The sequence below is a fragment of the Anastrepha obliqua genome, chromosome 1 (genome assembly GCF_027943255.1).
Source record: "Anastrepha obliqua isolate idAnaObli1 chromosome 1, idAnaObli1_1.0, whole genome shotgun sequence".
In the NCBI taxonomy this organism is placed as follows: domain Eukaryota; kingdom Metazoa; phylum Arthropoda; class Insecta; order Diptera; family Tephritidae; genus Anastrepha; species Anastrepha obliqua.
In genome coordinates this window covers 134,619,058-134,637,814 of record NC_072892.1, presented here as the reverse complement: position 1 = coordinate 134,637,814, position 18,757 = coordinate 134,619,058, and the positions used below count along the sequence as shown (strand labels likewise).

General features: G+C 40.1%; 1 protein-coding gene across 1 annotated transcript; it reads left to right on the top strand.

Moving 5' to 3' along the window:
• Positions 1 to 1,003: 1,003 nt before the first annotated feature.
• On the top strand, positions 1,004 to 17,505 carry LOC129236209 (cadherin-23). The gene is made up of 17 exons (XM_054870455.1): positions 1,004 to 1,316; positions 1,538 to 1,689; positions 1,757 to 2,455; positions 2,542 to 2,927; positions 3,004 to 3,204; positions 3,266 to 4,061; positions 4,138 to 4,449; positions 6,205 to 6,301; positions 6,371 to 6,867; positions 6,924 to 7,081; positions 7,141 to 7,322; positions 7,394 to 7,806; positions 15,267 to 15,399; positions 15,463 to 16,414; positions 16,511 to 16,902; positions 16,998 to 17,139; positions 17,298 to 17,505. The coding sequence occupies exons 1-17, from the start codon at positions 1,028 to 1,030 to the stop codon at positions 17,494 to 17,496; spliced, it is 6,000 nt and encodes a 1,999-aa protein (XP_054726430.1). The 5' UTR covers positions 1,004 to 1,027; the 3' UTR covers positions 17,497 to 17,505.
• The last annotated feature ends 1,252 nt before the right edge of the window (positions 17,506 to 18,757 follow it).

Below are 18,757 nucleotides of genomic sequence, written 5' to 3'. Positions count from 1 at the left end.
AAAAATTTCTGATTTTGTGCCGAATAATCGCCATTTGCGGGAAGTGTTTATTTTCCTCTTTCATTCGAAAAAACGGCGGCTGAAGCGCATCGATACCTACAAAAAGTTTATGGAGATGCTGCTTTAAGTGAAACAACATGCCGCGATTGGTTTCGTCGCTTCAAAGACCTTCGAAGAAGCTGAATTGGAGGCATTGCTCAATGAGGATCCGTGACAATCCGGGACCAAGTTGGTGTTATTTATTATGAACTGTTAAAACCAAGCGAAACCATCACTGGGGTATCGATATCGACTTCACGCGAAAAACAGCCGCAATACGCGGAGAGGCATGAAAAAGTGATTCTACAGCATGACAACCCTCGGCTTCACGTTGCCAAACCCGTGAAAACCTACCTGGAAACACTGAAATGGGAAATCCTACCCCACCCGCCATATTCTCCAGATATTGCGCCGTCCGCTTTTCACCTGCTTCGATCGATGGCACATAGTCTAGCTGACTAGCAGTTCCATTCATATGAAGACATAAAAAAATGGCTTGATCCGTGGATAGCCTCAAAAGATGAACAGTTTTACCGCGACGGTATACGAGATCTACCAGAAAGTTGGAAAAAAGTAGTAGCCAGCGATGGGCAGTACTTTCAATGATTCACTTGTAACAATTTTTACAGAATAAAGTTGTATTTTCATCAGAACTTAGTTGCGCACCCAATATTTAATTTTAAATATGCGTTAAAATTGGCAGTAAGGAGAATTCACTCTAAATCTTGTAAATTGGACATGCTGAACTTTTGTCCTTGTTTACCATAGTTCACCATAGTTGGCAATAAGCTGCTAATGAGGTAATACGGGCACATAAAATGTTACCAATGTTAAAGAGTTGTTCACCCGTTCAAATCAAAAGTAATATGAATTTATTTAATACTCCCTTTATATTAATTTCCAGAGGTCCCACTACATCCTAGCTATGCTATTCCGCCAATGACAATGACATTTCATCAAACGTCCAAAATACTCGAAAAAAAAAACCATGGACAACGAAAAAGCGTTGCAACGCCGCCACCAAATTTCAAATGCACAGAGCCGTCAACTAATAGCGATAACCATTGCAAATTTGTTACCAGAGATTAAAAGAAAATACAAAAAAGTACGTTTAAAGGCCAGACGAAAGTCATGCATTTCTTGCGCAAGCACAGTTGCGCTGGTATTCTTGACTCTACTGCATCCGGTGACCAGTAATCGGCCACCACGATTTGCCATCGACGGTGGTCAATCTGAAATTGTTTTGCGACTGAAGGAGAGCCCGGAGACAGCCGTAGGTGAGTTGAAAAAACAAAAACACATTTTTATATAAATATAAAGTACGAGTATGATAGGTAGATAGCTTTTGAAAACATGCAGATCAAAGTGAAACAGTTCGCTCTATGTGATCAAATTTAAAATTAACCTAAGTTTTCAATTTGGCAATCAGGCATAACGATCCCGCCATAAAACACAAGCATACACATTTCTTATAAAGTTTAAATTTTACCCTTCATAGGTTCCCACATATATACTCTTAAAGGTTTCGACCCCGATAATGATCCTTTAATATTCGGCAAACGTCCGTCCCACGACAGCGAAGTCATACGCATTGAGAATACAGGAGACAATCAGGCTAATATCTACTTAGCCAAAGAATTAGATAGAGAGGTTGGTATCGCAATAAAATAGCATAAAGTTGTTCAATTTTCTCCTTGTTCTTTCATTTTCACTGCAGTTGCAAGACGAATACTCGATAGTTCTAACGCTAACCGATAATCATTACAACGACTACAATTACGTCACGCAAAGTTTTCTGCTACTCGTGGAGGACATTAACGACAATGCACCAATATTTTTACCTTATCAAAATGCCATCGAAATACCGGAAAATAGTGATCCTGGTATTATAACAACAATAGAAGCAACGGATGAGGACGAAGGTGCCTATGGGCAAGTCGTCTACTATCTACAAGAGTTGGATGGCGACAACGACATGTTCTCCATATCCACATATCAGGGCAAGGGTGTGCTACGGCTGATGGGCGAGTTAGATTACGAAACTAAAAGTCTGTACCAATTGCGTATTTTAGCTGTCGATCGCGCTAATCAGGGACCCGTAAATACTGGCACCGCAGCCATTCTAGTCAAAGTGGGTGATGTCGGCGATCAACCACCCGAGTTTGTTGAAGTCCAAGCAGTAGCACGCATTCCTGAGAATGCAGAAATAGGCACACGTGTGCTACGTGTACGCGCTATTGATGGCGATCGTGGCATAAACAATCCCATTCAGTATGAATTAGAAGCCAATGAGTTGTTCGACATTGACCGGCAGACAGGCGTAGTCTACACAGCGCAACAGCTCGATCGTGAGGATAGCAGCAAGCAAGTAAATGGAGCGTATATTCTAAAAATAACAGCCACCGAGGTGCCACAAGTGCGTTTGCTGATGGTCACATTAAAAATCAACGACCATGACATTGTAGACTAATTAAATAGACTCATTACATTTATTTTTTTCAGCTTCAAATGCGTGCATCGGAGGAGGTGATGCACATCAAAACGGAAGTCACCGTGATCGTAACGGACATAAATGATGAAATACCAACATTCAGACAATTTATTTACCGATGCGAGGTCAATGAGAACTCACAAAGTAATACACCATTGAGTTTCATAGATGATGATGTGCAAAATTATGTCGAAGATCACGATATGGGCAATAATGGCACATTTCGTTTGTTTTTGGATCCGCCAAATGATCTGTTCGAAATTGTGCCTGCCGTGGCAGTGAATGAGGCAAACTTCATGGTGAGAGTGAAGAACGCGAAGGCTATCGATTACGAAGAAATGAAGGAGATTAACTTCACACTTTTTGCAAGAGAGATCGATGAGCCGACTAGGTGGAGGTAAGCAAATGGGTATTTGCGTAGTATGTCGATTTTTTTTTAATTGAGATACATTTATGTTCTGTATTCGTGGCAGCTCTGCACATCTTCAAGTTTATATTCGCGATCAAAATGATAATTTTCCCGAGTTTACACAAGCAATATACAATGCGAGTGTGCCAGAGAATAGTGAACTAGGCACCATCGTTACAAAAGTCGAAGCCACGGATGTAGATTCTGGCGATTTCGGCTCAATGGGTATACGATTTATGAGCCTACGCGGCAGCATCGCACATTTGTAAGCCACTAATTGAGTTATTTATGAATCAGGATTTATAAAAACTTAATTACATTTCTAGACTACATCTTAATCCCATTACTGGTGTTATTACCATCAAACAGGCGGACGACTCAGCTTTCGATCGCGAAATCATTTCGCTGCATTACCTTACCGTTGAAGCTATCGACAATGTTGGCATTGGAAACCGCAACACCGCACAAATCATAGTCAATATTGAGGATGTCAATGATAATGCACCAATTTTTTTACAACGTCACTATGAGGCTAAATTGCTGGAAAATAAAGCCGAGTTCGAGACACCACTGCTATTAGAAGCGCGCGACATAGATCTCAGTGGCACCGAGAACAGTCAGATCACTTACGAGCTTGTCGACGATCTTTATCGTGGCAATTTCAGTATTGATCCCAAAAATGGTCTGCTGCGGCCATTGCACGCTTTCGACTATGAAGAATTGCTGGAGAGTAGGCGACGTGTGCGGCGAGGTGTCAATAATGGTATACGTGAAATCGATTTGTTGGTGCGTGCACGTGACTCGGGCATTCCTATGCTCTCGAGTGTGGTGCCGGTGCTTGTATATCTTGAAGATGTAAACGATAACCCGCCCATATTTCAAAAGAATTTCTATGCCAAGACTATACCAGAGGACCTGCCGGGTGGAAGCTCGATACTACAGGTGATGGCAATCGATCGTGATGGGGCTGCGCCGAACAACGTGGTGGTATACCGCATACAAATGGGTGCCAGTGATAAGTTTATCATTAATTCGGAATCTGGCGTTATATCGGTGGCACATGGCGCAAATCTTGATCCAGATTTGACGGAACCGAAAAAACTTGTCTATACGCTGACTGTGGTAAGGGGAATTTATATAAGAAATTTATATATTTCAAATGTACATAAATATACGCAAGCACTATTTTGACTTTCAGCTCGCTTTGGATGGAGGTTTAGGCAACTCACAACTCATGAACTCTGCCACGGTTAATATAACCATTAAGGATATAAATAATAAACCACCCGTTTTAGGAGAGCTACCCACCATACGAATTATGGAAAATACTGCTGTAGGCACTCAAGTATATCGAGTACAGGCCACGGATCCTGACGAATTGCCAATTATACGATATCGCCTGAATAGGGACAACTGTGAAGCGCGCAATGAAGAGGGAACCTTTATCAAACTTACAGAATTTGATTTTTTAAGCGCAGTCGACTTGGATCCTATTGAAGGGACATTGAAGGTAAATTTCGAATTTTGTACATACAATTTCATATTAGTTTGAGGAAAAAGAAATCCATTATTTTAGTGTAAAATTCAAAACTGTATTTAAGATGTTTGGGATTGTTCGATTTGGATCAAATCTGCAGCGCTTTGTTGTATAATTGTTGCCATTTTAAAGGTAGCTTCTTATAGGCGAAAACCCTTAATCGATTGATTCCAATTCCTTATCACTCAGAAAGTTTTGCAATGAGCGAAAAAGGTGGTAATCGCTTGGTGTCAGGTCGGGACTGGACCGGTGGATATTCAACCAAGCTCTCGGAGTTTTTGGCGAGTCAGTACAGACGTGTGTGGCCTAGCGTTGTCGTGCCGGAATACCACACCTCTTCTGTTGGCCAATTTTGGCCTTTTCTGATCAATCGCAAGCTTTAAACGGTACAGTTCAGTAGAGATCCAAATTTAATGTTTGGCCATAAGGAAGCAACTCATTATAAATGATCGCTTTCAAGTCCTACCAATTACACAGTAGAACCATCCTGACCGTTAGTCTGATTTGGCCAACGTTTGAGCTGTTTCATCACGCTTTGACCACGATCGTATTCGCACAATATTATCGTATGTGACCCATTTCTCATCCCCGGTCACCATCCGTTTAAGAAATGTGCCGATTTCATTCTGTTTAACCTAAGCTTCGTAGATGGAATTTCGATCCATCATGTTTTTGGAGTTAATTGGCATGGCACCCAAACATCGAGCTTCTTTTTGAATTCAGCTATGTGCAAGTGGTTTAAAACTGTGTTATGGTCGAACTTTAGCTCCTGGATGTTGCTACGACTACTAACATGCCGATCAACTTCGATTATTTCTGTCATTTTATTGACATTTTCGACGACGGGTCTGCCTGTGCGAGACGTATCTTTAACATCAAAAATGCCTGAACGGTATCGACGAAACCAAAATTGGCGCTCGAAGGAACTTCCCAAAATAACAAAGCCGCAGCTCTCGAATTCGTTAGGTGTCCATGCGATAAGGCTTGGGATTGCTTCAAGTCCTTTCTGCAGAGGCTGTCTGGAGGACGATGTGTAACCATCTCAGAACCTTCCCATTAGCTGTCCTGCTCTCGTCGGACAAAGGTTTAAACCTCTGGGCTCTCACTTTTTCGCTACACCTGCGTATATTGCGGGTTTAAGTATCACACATCTGGTAAAATTCATCAGTAGCTTGAAGCCGTTAATACGAACGTAAATCGCCACTGTTGGTCGTCATCCTCTAATCCAAAGCCCCGTCTTTCGTCTGGTTTCTTCCCTTCTCCTTTCCCCCTCCCTCCCCCTGTATGGTATTACAACGGACAAATTTTAAAACCTTGTCCAAGTGGGCTCCTCGCAAAGTCAGCCATTTACCCTAGTTCTTACGGTATCGGCACCATAAACTCCTTTCACAATTTCAACGACCTGACTTGCATTTTCGCCTTTATCAAAGAAAAACTCAAGTAGCACTAGAGCGCCATTTTGATACAGAAAAACTGTGAAATGTACGGAATTTCATCTTTGTTGACTTCCATTGTTAACACCCTGTAACTCACAACTGAACGGATCAAACAAAAAACAGCAAACAAATTTTTTAATGTGAAATGTCACCTTGAAAAAGAGCATAAACTTTAAATTGTTTGATCGATACTTTACGAGTTATCGATCACTACAGCCATCTACCGAGAAAATAATGGATTTCTTTTTTTGCCCCAACATAATATTACAAATTATTTATTATTTTACAATAGCTGCTCAAACTTCTGGATCGCGAGAAAGTCGAACATCTCAAGCTGGCCATAAGCGCTGAGGACTTGGCTGCAGTGAAAGGGAGGCAAGTGGTGGAAGGTAAACTAAATACATTCATTTCAAATAAGATTTGTGATTAAACTACATGCAAAAAATCACTGTCTTCAGCTTTTCTAAACATAATAATCGAAGATGTAAATGATAACAATCCGAAGTTCAAGCAGCCGTTCTATCGCAAAACGATTACCGAGAACAGCATTAACGGTGTATTGATTGCAAATATACTCGCCTATGATGTGGACAAAAATAAAACAATCACATATTCATTAGAGGGTAATCCCGCGATAAGGAATCTGGTACATCTTGACCCACAAACTGGCGAGTTGGTAGTGGCGAATAAAATTGACCACGAACAATTTCAGTGGTTGAATTTGACGGTGCGCGCAACAGATTCAGGTGTGCCGCCACGATCCACACTCGTCGATGTTTATGTGTCCGTGTTAGATGAGAACGATAATAATCCGTATTTCATTGGTGGTTCGCAGAACTATACAATAAGTGAGAACGCCGAAAAAGGTGCACGCATTGGCACAGTACTGGCAACCGATGCTGATTCAGGAGATTTTGGCAAAATCACTTTTCTCATGGATCGCATAAGTTCGCAGGTGCGTATGGTTTGTAATGATCAAATATGGAACGTTTTAGAGTGGTTTTATTTTAGGGAAAATTTTCAATTGATGCAGACACTGGTGTGCTCTCGGTTGCCGATAGATTAGATCGTGAAACAAAAGACTTTTACATGCTGGTCATCGAAGCTTGGGACAATTATCAGTTTGGTTTCCTGGCGGGCGAGAGTCGTAATGCCTTCAAGCAAATATTGTAAGAAATTTTCTTAATAATGTAGAGTAGTGCTAGGCTTAACTTTTATACATTTTCAGTATAACCATATTGGATGAGAATGATAATGCACCCGAAGTTTTCCTACCTAGCAGCTGTGTGCTGATCACCGAGTACCATGACATGAATGAAAAAATTGCCACTATTCATGGCAAAGATGCCGATGATTCGGATTCACCAAATGGACGCTTAGAATTTCAAATTACGAAAGGCAATAAATATGGTGAGTAAGCAGTCAATCTGCGTAAGCTCAAAGGAGTATTTAACGATTTTTTTTCTCAACATTTCTCTAAGATCTTTTCGAGCTACGACAGATCGACGAGTGGACTGCAAATATTTACGCACATACGCTTTTGCGCAACAAATTTGGTAATTACACGCTCACCATAGCTACACGCGATTTAGGTGTTCCCTCGAATATCGTGACCAACACTTTGGATATTTGTATATCCGATTTTAATGATCATCCACCAGTTTTCGTGACACCTTTACATAATACTACACTGCGCATACCCGAGAATACTACTGTGGGCACACAACTGCTGCAAGTGGTGGCCACCGATGAAGATATTGGCATGAATGCGTTGGTGCACTATCGCTTAAAACCTGATCCACTGGGCAGCTACAAAATATTCGATATCGACAGTGAAACTGGACAATTGTTTTTGAAGGAGCAACTAAATCGTGAGAAGCAAAAGATACATGAGGTTAGATGAACTGAAATTTGTCTACAGTATTTGGAATTATTTAGCAAAATAGGCTGAAGTAGCGATCATCACGGATGATAGATTACCAGGTTTGCTATTTAGCCATGATGAAAAAGAAAATTGTATGCGAAACTTTAGCTACCACGTCACTTTTGCACTCGGCAGCCGATTTCTGCACGATCATTCCACATGTATTCACACACTCATCCAATCAGTCGATGTTCAGATAGAAACGAAGCAAAGGTTGCCTTGTCGTATATCACTAACACAATCTTATTGCCAGCCGAAATCTGTACGATAATTTCACACATTCGTCCAATCAGTCGTTGCTCACACGGCAACGAAGTGTTATTATAATTTTTTTCGTATAGTATATCACTAACACAAACTTAGGTTTTTCGTAAACAAACTGCTTCATGAACACAAGTGACGTCAGCCCTTCAGCTGCCGTTTTGTTAAATGCGTTCAGAGCCGAATAAAGGTCTGCTAAGTAGCTCACCTTTGAAATCTTTCCACCATGAGCGACCATCGTAAACCAGTGGGCTTGTACGTAACTGTCATTCAGTTGGTCCCAGATTTGATAACGACTGTGGACATGAAACATTCATGTGATAGAAAAGATTTTGTTATGGTACGAGTGCCTCTCAGCAAACAATAGCAAACCTCCGAGTACATTTCTGCCATGCAAAAGATTCACATAAAAAATTATCTGCCGACCGGAGTTGGTATAACAGTGTAGGCCCATCTATTTGCAAGAGTAAAGCACACAATTGGAGACGAAGCTCGACCAAATAGCAAATAATCTTTATTCTATTCCATTTTCGACTTTTTGTTTTTTTGGTGTGTTGTTTCCGAAAAAATTGATCACAGAATCTGTATTTCTTAGTGTAATCATGTTCTAGCCCCCATATTCACGGGTCCTGCCTTTCTACGACTTTTTTTGTTCCCTGCACTGAAAAGAATCATCAACGGATGTAAATTTTCCATCATTGGCAGATAAAGACTGCATTGCGGAAACAGCTCAAGGCCAGTATACAAATCATACATCAGAAGTGCTTCGGAAATTGAAAAAAAACCTTGGCACAAAAGTATTAATTATACATAGAATAAACAAATCTATTTCGGGAAAAATAAAGCCACCTTTCTTGAACAAACCTCGAGCTTGTACGTGACTAGTATACGATTACCCCGGTTCGAAGCATCAAATGAAAGAACGTTTTTTCTAATAGTGGCGGCTCCTCGGCTGTCATTAGCAATTCTCCCAGTACCCTTACGAAATAAAAAAATACTCTTAAATAAATGTCTGCCGTTCGAAATCGGCCTTAAACTGTACGTCTTCTAAGGAGAATCTCGGTCAAGCACCACACAACGGATGTACACGACAATTATATAGGTACAAATAGCTATGAATTATGGAGAGAACACTTCTCAAACCTGCTAAATAGTGATAGCTGCGCGTGTCTCAGAGAATGTGAAGATCCCGAAACCCCAGTCGTTGACGACGGGAGTGTCGTTCCGCTACCCCACCATGGCGAGGAGAGAATAACGATAACGCGGCTAAAGAACAATAAAGCCGCGGGAGCCGACGGACTGCCGGTTGAGCTATTCAAACACGGCGGCGAGGAGTTGGTAAGGTCGGATGAAACCATGCCTACCGAATGGAATTTAAGTGTGCTCTGCCCAATCCACAAGAAGGGTGACACAGCAATCTGTACCAATTACTGTGGAATTAGTCTTCTAAACATCGCGTATAAAGTTCTAGCAAGCGTATTGTGTGAAAGGCTGAAATCCACGATCAACCAACTGATTGGACCTTATCAATGAGGCTATAGACCTGGAAAATCCACAATCAACCAGATATTAAGAATATATCAAGTCTTGAAAAAGACCCAATGAAAGGGGAATCGACACACACCACCTTTTTGTCGATTTTAAAGCTGCATTCGACAAGATGAAAAGGAGTTACATGTATACCGCGATGTCTGAATTTGGTATCTCCGCAAAACAAATACGGCTGTGTAAAATGACCCTACTCATTAACAGCAGTGCGTCGTGTGACTTCTTTAACCTAATGTTGGAAAGGATCGTGCGAGCCGCAGAACTTAATCGCTCAGCACAATTTTTTTATGGGAGCATACAATTGTTAGCCTATGGCGCTGATATTGACATCGTCGACCTTAACCACCGCGCTATTATATTAGTTCTGGCTTTTCCAAACTGGATAAGGAAGCAAAGCGAATGGGTCTGGTGGTGAACGAGGGCAAAACGATGTAGCTCCTGTCATCAAACAAACTATCCACGCACTCGCGTATCGGCACTCACGTCATTCTAATGATTTCGAGGTTGTAAGAGGTTTCTTGAAATCCAGCGAAGAATCTCTTTTGCCAACAAGTGTTACTTTGGACTAAATAGACAATCGAGTAGTAAAGTTCTCTCTCGACGAACCAAACTAACACTCTATAAGGTCTCATCATGCCCGTCCTATGGTGCAGAAGCTTGAACGATGATAATATTCGATGAGGCGTCACTTGGAGTGCTTGAAAGAAAAATTCTGCGGAAGATTTTTGGACCTTTGCACGTTGGTAACGACGAGGATCGGAGACGATGAAACATAGCGCAGCGAATAAAGATCCCTCAGCTACGTTGGCTGGGTCACGCCGTCCGAATGGATATAAACGCTCCGGCTCCGGAACTATTCAATGCGGTACCAGCCGGCGATAGCAGAGAAAGAGGAAGGCCTCCTCTGCGTTAGAAAGATCAGGTGGAGAAGAAAGTGGCTTCACTTAGTGTGTCCAACTGGCACCGTTAGAAACAACTCGCGCGATTTGTTAAACTCGGCTAAAATAGCCTAAGCGGCTATCGCGACAATTAAGAAGATGGTTTCCATCTTGCTTTTTTGATTGGTCAAGTGCAAAAACAAATTATTATTGAAATTGAAGCCGGGCATGGCACAGTGGTCCGGCGGCCGGACAAAATTCAATTTTTCAACATTTTTGAAATAAAAATATGATAATGCAGATGTTTTCTTAAATATTCAAGGTAGATTTCCTGAAAATATTACTTAATTTAAAAAAAATTTTCATTGTAGTTTTTTGACTTTAAACATGAAATTGTATGCAAATCGTACTTCATACAAGAGTTTCATTCTCATGTCTGCAACCAAATATTGAAAAAAAAGATAATTGAATATATTAACGGAAACAGTAATAATTCTCTTAAGTTGTGGTACAAAATCCAATTTTTTTTTTGAAATTTAAAAATTTTTCGAAATTTTTTTTTTTTAAGATTATTTTTTCGAGTGGTCCACACCCGGTCCACTTGAACTCAATATGAGTGATGTAGCCACATATTTCAGCTATGATCTCAAACTGAAACCTGTTGCGCAAAGTTGCGCAAATTAAAAATAATGTAGCTTTTGTGCATTTACCCACAGGCAAAACGTTACATATGGCTTATGCAATTTTGTGTAAAAGACAGAAAAAGACATCACAGACCCCATCAGCATTAAGAGACAACTAAAAAAACAATGACAGATTTATTAAATGCTTTGCTTTGTTCATCAAATGTAGTTATAATTACAAAAACTAAGGTTCCGAAAAACAACCCAAAACCATTTTCAAAAATTTGAAAAATGATCCAGCCTCAGAAAACAGCTCATCAGAAACCGAGTATTCTGAATCATAAAAAAAAAATTAAAAATGAAAAACAAAAAAACAACTAAATATCCAAAAAAATTTAAAAACTAAAACAAAAAAAAAATTTTAAAATTAAAAAAAAAAAAAATTTAAAAAAAAAAAAAAAAATAAAAAATAAAAAAAATCTAAAACCAAAAAAAAATTAGGAGAGAATAACCTTACCGTAAACCTCCACGTGGTACTCTCTGGGGTCGTGAAAAATGTAAAAATGAACTCATCAGCTAATTACGGAAGTAAAATGTATTTATAGTATTCAATGAATTTAAAATTTGCTAAAACTAACGTCAGGTTCGTCATCACTGATCCTTAAAACCCCTAAATATATGTTTTCAGCTTAATTAAATGAGTTTTTGAATTTTGTCCGCCAACGCCTTCTGGTCGGACCACTGTGCATGGGTTTGGTGATGCAAATATTTAAATGTTTTTAATTGAATGAATTCGTAAGTAACAGCCTCATTTTGCATCGAGGTATTTAGTGCAAACGAAGAAATTCGTATTTTACAAAAGCTTACTTTAAGTCGAATAATAATAAGAGATTCGTGAAACATTTGGACCTATTAATTGGATTTTTCAACAGGATAATGCACTTGTACACTCTTTAAGTGTGGTTAAATCTTGGTTTGCGTCCCAAAACGTTGAAACTTTAGCAGGGCCACTGCATTCCCCAGATCTGCACATTATTAAAAGTCTATTGGGACGGCTTGCTCGTAAGGTTTATGCGAACGGGCAACAATTTTAAAGCAAAAATTCTTTAATTCGAATCATTGAAAGGGCCTGATCTGAAATTTCATTATAATACGTTCACATATAAGTAGATGATCTACTTTTTCGTGCTTAACTTCCAATCCGTAAATAAAAAGCGAGATTTCCCATACAAAATTTCTATCCCAAAATCTGAGATTATAAAATAATCCTAGATAATAATTATACCTTTTGACATACAACCCTGTGTTTTCTGTGCAATAGATCATTATTTTTACGAATGAAAGAAAAACGTCAAAGTAAAAACTAAATAAAATGGATGCCGGCAAAGAAAGCAGGTTTCTAGACATAATTCTAATAAAATGATTGTTAAGTATCATTAACTACACATTCATATAACAGAAAAAAATCGTGGGTCCCCTTATTGCTTATTATAAAATGTAATATCGAATTTCGAATGCGTATTGCTGCTATAATTTTTTGAAACGTCAGTAAACGTCGTTTACGGATTTACTCCAACTATTCATTATTAGCGACCAATTGCGCAATTAAATTAGTTATTCCTTCTCCTTGTCTTTTCTTTATATCGGTAATAATAATTAAACAAACCAGAAACACCGAAATATTCCACCAAAATAATTTCTATGAAGAAAAACTTTTCACAACAGACTTGTCAGCTGATTGTCAATTTTGCAGGTAATCTGCCATATGTAAACGGGTAGATAAATTTTGTGGATTTATTGGTAATTAACACATATGTGAACGTACTTTAAGGCTATCTGGTTTGTACAAATCTATTCATCAACGTATTTACGAAGTAATTTAAAAACAGGGTGGCAGAACAAACTATTAAGGGGACAGATACCTGTAAACGGCCATATTTTCACTGATTTTCATTACAATTATTTAAAATGAAGAAGTCAATATATTTTTTTTTAAATTGGCATACAGTTTATTTATACATTAAAATAATATATTGTATGTACATTTTTTTCTAATCATTTAAAATGGCGGATGTACACTCAATTCTTCCAGGACGGTCGCAGCGGGGCTTCTCAATCGGCGGGCATTGTAGCATCGGCGTCAGTGACCTGAATACAAAAAACCAAAAATTTTTTTTGTTTATTAAGGTCATAATTTCTATATGAATTAAACAAAAATGATGCAGCAGTGGTCTGGATGAGTAGACTCTCTCTAGTGGGAGTCAGGAGGACCTTATCGAGACTGCAACGCACTGTGGCCATCTGTTGCACCGGAGCTGTTCCGACTACTTCAGACCCGGCACTAGATGCTCTGATTGGTTTACCACCACTTGATGCTTTCATCCAAGGAGAGGCCTTGAAGGCCATCTGCAGACTGAAACACAGTGGGAACTGGTACGGCCCTTGTCCGGCATTGGAACACAGAGAAGGCATGGACATCGATCCAACGATTCTCTCCATGCCTCTTGACTCCATGCCATCAAGAGTCGTACTTGAAAAGAGATACAGTGTAGTGCTACCAGAGGCTCAGTTGTGGGAAGACTCAGAAAATGAGCCCGGCAAACACTGTTTTCGCATTTTTACGGATGGCTCCAGGACCGAGCATGGCTCCGGCTCTGGGGTCTACGTGGAATCCAGCGGGACAAAACTGCACTTTGCTCTTGGAATGCATGCATCAGTGTTTAAAGCGGAGGTGTATGCAGTTCAAGAAGCGATGAACTTTGTTGTGGAAAAACGATGGAGAGGCAGATCTATATGTGTCTGCAGCGACAGCCAAGCTATGCTTATGGCCTTAGACAGCCCCCAACCACTTCAAGGGTAGTCGAGTCCTATAAATGCAGGCTAAACTATGTCGGTAGACATAATAGCCTGATGCTAACATGGGTCCCGGGACACGTGGGTATCGCGGATAACGAGACCTCTGACTCCTTCGCTAAGATGGGCTCTGAAGCCAACTTCTTTGGCCCAGAGCCCGTTTTGCCACTCCCTTCGGCGGCCATCACACCCACGGTTAGCAAATGGGTAACTACCACCCACAAGCGAGCTTAGCAAGCTGAGAGAGGCTGCAGATGGACAATCGTCATGTCCGATCGACTGTCGCAAACCCTTCTGTCATTAAGCAGAGGGGAGTGCAGACGGCTGGTTGGACTGATTACGGGCCACTTTCTGTGGGCGAAGCACATGGAAAGGTTGGGCATCTCAGACAGAGTACTCTGCCCAGCTTGTGAGGAGGATAAGACGGCGGGCCACTTCCTGTGTGTCTACCCCGCCTTCGCTCGAATCAGGTTTGAGGTCTTTGGCACTGATGTGTTAAGAAGCGACCATCTTGGCTCCTTGGCACCACAAGATCTACTCAGATTTCTTCGGAGATCGGGTAGATTTAAAGAAAATTAAAAGGGGAATCCAAGTGTAGTGCAATGGACTCAATTAATGTCTGAGTGCTGCACTTGCTAGTTGTCCCGACAAAAAAACAAAAAAAAAATGGGAAAAAAATTCACAGAATAAAATGCTGCAAAAAACAATTAATTTTAGGGCGAATTTTCCTACTATTTTTGCTTCGAAAAAATTATTTTTTTGAAAATTTTCGAAAACTTGTAAATTCACATAGAAAGTAATATCATAAAAAAGATGTGTGCAAAATTTCAGGGAGATCGGTCAATAACTTTTCGAGTTATCGAGTACGCCAAATTTTTTTTCCGAAATTTTACAGGTATCTTTTCCCTTAAGCGTTCAGTAATGAATGTAAAAAAAATTCTATTTTTGTTATTATTTTTTCTTATTTCGTTATTATCATACAACTGTTGAAGTTTTACTGCTGCGAAATAACGTTAGATGGGATAATATAATATTTTGATGCATGTTTATTTTCGAGCAAAGTAGAGCATTCACTTGAGTTATCAGAATTTTTTGTTATGCTAGATAAAATACAGTTGCTTTAATAACCATTTTTTCCATAAAAATGATTGCCTCTAATCAAGTGAACCAGACTGTATTTGGTATAGGTACAGACGCATTTAAGTTTTTATTTCTTTGTCTTGATACTCTAATCTATCATCTTTATTTGTTTTTATCTCTTTTGCAGATAAGAATCGAAGCATACGATCAGGGACTTCCAAACTCTTTGAGCACCGACTTGGACTTAACGATCTATATAAGGAACGTTAATGAATACGAACCACAATTTGTGGTGGAAGAAATACACGTTAACTTTACAGGTTTGCAACTCAAAACACATTTTCAATTAAAAAAATTTATAGCATTCTGAACTTATTTTCCAGAGCACGCTGATCCCGGTTCAGAGCGTGTTAAGCTACCGGACACAATTGACAAAGACGAAGTAGATGATCTCGATGACCCACCCAGCTCGGTTTGTTATTTCATTGTGAAAGGCAACGAGCAAGGCTACTTTAAACTTAATCCCGAAACGCATATACTCAGCGTGGAGAAAGAACTAGATCGTGAGTTAATTGCCAACTACACTCTCTTTGTGAGAGCAACGGAGAATTGTTCATACGAAAAATTCTCGTATGCATCTGAAAAAACCGCTGGCAATCGCCGGTCAGATGGCATTGTAGATAACGGCGCTCGCTGGCAAGGGCAGTCTAATGTTGGCCGAAAACAAGCCGGGTTTCTGCGCAATTCACAATTTTTCGATCGCTATAAGCATTCACGTAATTTGCGCTCAATCATCGATGAGGAAACTCCCCACGCGCAAGAGTCGTACGAGTTTACCGACGATAATGTCTCGTTAACTAGCGAAGAGGTGCTGCTATTCGATAGCACTGTGGTGCGTGTGCGTGTACGTGTGTTGGACATTAACGATAATCCGCCGCATTTTCGCACGAAGGTATTCACAGGCGGCATAACCACAAGTGCTGATTTTGGCACGAAATTTATGCGTGTAGAAGCTTTAGATCCGGATGAGGGCGTGAATGCCAAGATCTCTTACTATATGGTCGGTGAGATCCGGCAGACGTTAGCAGAGGGTTTGGAAAATGTCAAAAAGTCGCCATTTCTGGTGGACCCTAAGACGGGTGATGTGCAATTAAATTTCGATCCACAAAAAAGTATGAAAGGATATTTTGATTTTATGATATTAGCTAACGATACGTTGGGCATGAAGGATGTGGCGCATGTATTTATCTATTTGCTGAGAGAGGATCAGAAGGTGAAATTTGTTTTCCGCTTACAACCAGACGAGTTGCGACTCAAAATCAACACATTCAGAGAGTAAGTACACATTGGTAATATATTTTAGTATTTGAAATGTGTAAATTATATTGTGCACTAACCTTTTATTGATCACCAATCATTTTGCTGTACAAGGACACTCAGCCATGTCACCGGCGCAATTGTGAATATAGATGAAATAAAGGTGCATGAAAATAAAGATGGTTCCGTGGATAAAACGAAAACTGATCTTTACATGCATTTGGTGGAGCGAGAGGATAATTCAATATATGATGTGCCGGAGGTGCTAAAGCTAATCGATCAGCACATAGAACATTTGGATAATCTTTTCAAGGAGCTGAACGTATTGGATACTCAGGCAGCGGAGGCTGAACTACTAGTTGCTGGGCCACCGAAACCAATGTTTATTTGGCTAATTTTCACAAATTTATTTTTGGCCACATTGTTGGTGGTCACGTTGGCTTTGTGTGCCTCACAACGAAAAGGCTACAAGAGACAACTGCGCGCCGCCAAAGTGAATATATTTAGTAAGTTATTTTGAAATGTTTTGGGTAAATATCCCATTTACGAAGGTTGAATTATTACGATTGTTAAATCACGCAATCTTCCGTAATTGTAATAGGAAACTCTTCGTTGTCGCTGCAAAACAGCACCGAACCAGCTACTCGAGTACCAAATACGAATAAACACAGCGTTCAAGGCTCAAATCCCATCTGGCTGAAGGGCTATGAGAACGAATGGTTCAGAAATGAGGAAAATCTAAGGTTAATAATGGATTTAAGAAATAGCAATAATTCACAAAGAATACTAATTCAAAATGCTAAAAATTCTATACTGATTGCTTTCTCAAAACATTAAATTACGAGTGATTTAAAAAAAAAAATTATATTTCATTTATTATTTTTATTTTATTTGCATGCAGTCAAGGTGGCCAGGATTCGTTGGATGACAATTTTCTAGCCATTGGTACACAGGACATACACGAGACGCTAAAAGGCACTGCAAAACTCTTCAATCACACAAACGACCTCAACCGGCACTTTAATGTGTACAACCAAATCGATAAATTAACAAATAATGCTCAAATATTAGCGCGTAAATTAGAGACTACAGAATTGTAAGAAAGAATAGCTATGGCCTTCTTAAAAATAAGAAAATCATACGCTAATGTTTTATATGCGAGTTTCTATGAAATTAAAAGTAGTTACAAGAAAATTTGTACATGAAGTAGTAATCATAATTTATTTTTGTAAATAAATAAAATGCATCATATGGATTTGAAAATTATTCTGAAGACATAAAAACTCAAACTCGTTTCTTTCTCGAGCTTACCAGCGGCAATTGGACACACTAAGTAAAGCCAAGCCTTTCTCCACCTGATTTTTCCAACGCAGAGGAGGCCTTTCTCTTCCTCTCTTAGGACCACTACCATTTGGTGCAGGATAAATCTTGTCTTACCTTAGGAAGAAGAGTAAAATATATTCACGGATCAAGAGAAAACCTGGCGCAGTATCTGTTGCAGTAGCATCGAAGACTCTGAAAATGAGCCCGGCAAACACTGTTTTCGCATTTTCACGGATATCTCCTGGATCAAGCATCGTTCCGGTTCTGGTGTCTACGTGGAGTCCAGCGGGACCCTTTGCTCTTGGAATGTACGCATCTGTGTTTCAAGCGGAGGTGTATGCTGTTCAAAAAGCAGTGAACTTTGTTGTCGAAAACAGGTAGAGAGGCAGATCTGTATGTGTCTGCAGCGACAGCAAAACTGCGCACATGGCTTTAGACAGCTCTCCAACTACTTTAAGGGTAAATCCGGGCTGAACTATGTCGGTAGACATAATATCCTGATCCCAGTATGGGTCCCGGGACATGTGAGCATCGCATGTAACGAGACCTCTGACTCTTTAGCCAGGATGGGCTTTAAGGCCAACTTCACGGCCCGGAACCCGTTCTGTCACTCCCTTCTGCAGCCATCGAGCCTACGATTAGCAAACCATTTACTTTAACCCACAAGCTAGCTTGGCAGGTGGGGAATGGCCGCAGATGGGCAAAATTAATGTTACCTGTCATGTCCAACCGATTATCGCAGATCCTCCTACCATTAAGCAGAAGGGACTGTAGACAGCTGCTTCGACTGATGACGGGCCACTTTCTATGGGAGAAGCACATGGAAAAGTTAGGCATCTCAAACAGTGCACTCTGCCCAGCATGTGGAGAGAATGATGAGACGGCGGACCACTTTCTGTGCATTTGCCCAGCCTTCCCTCAGGGTCGGTGGTCGTGTAGATTTAAAGAGTGCAGTACAATGAACTTAATGTTATTTGAGTGCTGTACTTCCAAGTTTGTCCCGACAAAAAAAAGTAACAAAGAGTGTTTTTCTCTCTG